This window comes from Myotis davidii, unplaced genomic scaffold (assembly GCF_000327345.1).
Source record: "Myotis davidii unplaced genomic scaffold, ASM32734v1 scaffold196, whole genome shotgun sequence".
Taxonomy (NCBI): domain Eukaryota; kingdom Metazoa; phylum Chordata; class Mammalia; order Chiroptera; family Vespertilionidae; genus Myotis; species Myotis davidii.
Window position 1 is genome coordinate 4,260,921 of NW_006288258.1, and position 3,015 is coordinate 4,263,935.

The 3,015-nt window shown below is 38.4% G+C and overlaps 1 protein-coding gene across 2 annotated transcripts in view; it reads left to right on the plus strand.

Moving 5' to 3' along the window:
* The window catches only part of LAMA4 (laminin subunit alpha 4), a 136,354-nt gene that overhangs the window by 100,187 nt on the left and 33,152 nt on the right, over positions 1 to 3,015 (plus strand). For both annotated transcript variants that reach the window (XM_015561621.1, XM_015561622.1), the window contains exons 19-20: positions 1,228 to 1,401; positions 2,308 to 2,453. In XM_015561621.1, coding sequence (XP_015417107.1) covers positions 1,228 to 1,401; positions 2,308 to 2,453 — 320 coding nt within the window. The remainder of the gene's footprint in view (positions 1 to 1,227; positions 1,402 to 2,307; positions 2,454 to 3,015) is intronic.

A 3,015-nucleotide genomic window follows, 5' to 3' on the forward strand; every position in this document is an offset into this window, starting at 1 on the left:
CCCACCTTTTAAATGATATATGGTAATTGATTTCACACCACAAATTACGATTTTTAGATACCTTGAAGAACATTTCAAAAATGGTTTATCATCAAGAAATGGCATTTTCAACGCTAAGTTTCCTTTGAGTCCTTTCTGGTAGTTTTATTCATATGGAGTAGAATTTGGGGGCCTTAAAAACCTAAAATCATTTTCTAAAGGCAGTCTTGGCAATGACTTTGGAACCCATGAGGCTCCTTAAAGTGAGATCTTTCTGTGTAGATAAGACATCCTTCTCTGGCTCTCAGTTTTTATGTTAATCCCACACAGTGTGATAATTAACACGCATTAATGTTTAACCAGCTGGCAATATAGGACAGCTGTACTGTAGGCACCTGGTAAGATAATCTTGAGCTCACTCACCATCAGTATTAACCAAATCAATATTAATTAATTGATGTAAATACATCCAATCATTGAGAAATATTTGCATAAATGGCATGGATATACAGTCTTATCTTCTTCTGAATACTCTGAAAATCACCTCAAATCCATTTAGCATATCATACTGGGCCTCTTAGAAATGCATCTACTGAATTGTGCTTTGTTGTGATGCCTTTCTGCGAATCATTATAAGACACATATTCATGAATTCATTCTCAGAATTATTATAATGATAGAGGGCACTGGAATGCATTTTATAGTTATTGCCTTATTTCATTCTCACAACAAACTTATTGTCCTCATTTTAGAGATGAGGGAACTGAAGAAAGCTGGGTCTAGGGGGTCTAGGCCCCTCTCAATTGTCCGTATGCAGTCAAGGGTGTTGTTTACAGCCTCGCCCCATGCTCCTCTTGTAAAGATCCTGGGGGAAAATTCTTAACTGTACGAGGACCCAGTGTTAGTTATACTTCTCCTGATGAATTCATTGTTGTTAAGCTTATAGGTCTTGTGAATTGTATAAGTATCCCTTCAAGCTGCTTAGTTCCCCTCAACCAAGTACATAGTTCAGTGTGGAATTCCTATGGATCCTCGTTCTTAGACTTACTTCGTCCCCGTGTTTTAAACTTAAACTATTATATTACAATATGCCTTAAATACTTTGTTCGAGGAGGTGAGGACATAAGCAAATGAAGCATGGAGGAGAGGAGAGCTCAGAGACCCACCCCATCAGGAATGAGGGAGACCCACTGAAAACCGTGCCCATTTCTGCAGCGTGCTTTTAATGGAATGATTTTGTAACTCCAGATCCAGGTCTCCATGATGTTTGATGGGCAGTCTGCCGTCGAAGTGCACCCTAAAGCCAGGATAGATGACTTAAGGACCTTCACGTCCCTGAGCCTGTACGTGAAACCTCCTGTGAAGCAGCCAGAACTGGCTGGGGTTGCAGATCAGTTTATCCTATATCTCGGAAGCAAAAACGTAAGAGCCTGAGGTTTTATTTATATTTTTTCATTTGTTGCATTTTTTCTTATTTTTCAATGACAGTTTACACTCAATATTATTTTGTATTAGTTACAGGTGTACAGCACAGTGGCTAGATAATCATATACTTGACAAAGTGTTTCCTCCAATATTCCCAGTACCCACCTGGCACCATACATAGTGAGCACAATATTATTGACTATATTCCCTGTGCTTGACTTTACACCCTTGTGACTAGTTTGTAACTACCAATTTGTACTTCTTAAAAAGAGAGAATACTATTAAAAGAAAAAAATGGTGCTTTTCCTTTGCCTTACAACAAAGCTACCCTATCCCAACAACAAAATTCCCATTCCGAAAACTCAAAAAGTATAGATCATTTTAGTGCCAAGACTAAACTAGTGATTTAAAGGCAAATAATTCCTTTTGTGTGGGATACCTCTAGGCTTGCTTTATATCAGCCTCACATTGCTATCTCTGAGGACTCTGAAAGGAGCATTTCAAAGACTTTCAGAATACAGAGGCCTATTATGTTTGAAGATGCGTAGCAATTGGTATTGACAGGCTGCATTATATCCCTGCTTAACTAAACAAGGTTAGCACACTCTCAGCAGCCATCAAATGTCCATAAGCCTACAGTTGCTTGCCTCCTTGTCCAGATGCCCTTGGACAAGGCCGGGATGTGGGTAGTGGGGGAGGGGGGACAGCAGACTGATGCAGCCACAGGGAGGACGGAGAGGAAGAGATGCTGCGCAATCTATCAGGAACTTTGGTTATAAATCAGAACAGACATGCCTGGATACAGCCAAGTATTGGAATTGCTTATTGTCCTTTAAAGAAATGAAAACAAAAGATGATGTTCACTCACTTGTATTTTATTTAAGTGACTTATTGACATTTCAGGCCAAAAAAGAGTATATGGGTCTTGCAATCAAAAACGATAACCTGGTGTATGTCTATAATTTGGGAGCTAAGGATGTAGAGATTCCCCTAGACTCCAAGCCTGTCAGTTCATGGCCTGCTTACTTCAGCATCGTCAAGATTGAAAGGTAAAGTGAATGCATGACACAGGACTGTGCACATTTTATAACACACACACACACACACACACACACACACACACACTCTGCAAATCATTCCAACGTTCATTCCCTTCAAGTATAAGATGGAAAACTTCTCGGGGGAATGCCTCTCAGGAGGATTGCGTTGCTGCTATGTGATGTGCAGATGGCCAATTATTCCAGTTATGAATCCATACTAGTCTTTTAGAAGTAAAGCACAAATAGATATTTTATCTGTCTCTTAGTTTGTTTCTCTTATGATATAGCTTAAGGTTTATTTCAAAATGTCCATGTTCTTGAAATGCTTTGGAAATTAAATAGTCTCATTATAGATAAATGGTGAATACAAAAGAATAGAAATATTTAAAATTATGTGAAACAGGGGGTCTAGGGGAAGCCGGAGGAAGATCAAGGGGGGAAATAAAAAGGAGACATATGTACTACTCTTTGTAATATTATAAGCAATAAAACAAAATTAAACAAAATAAAAAAATTACATGAAACAGGAAATTAGTTCTCATATAACCAATTATTCTTTGAAAATAGACTT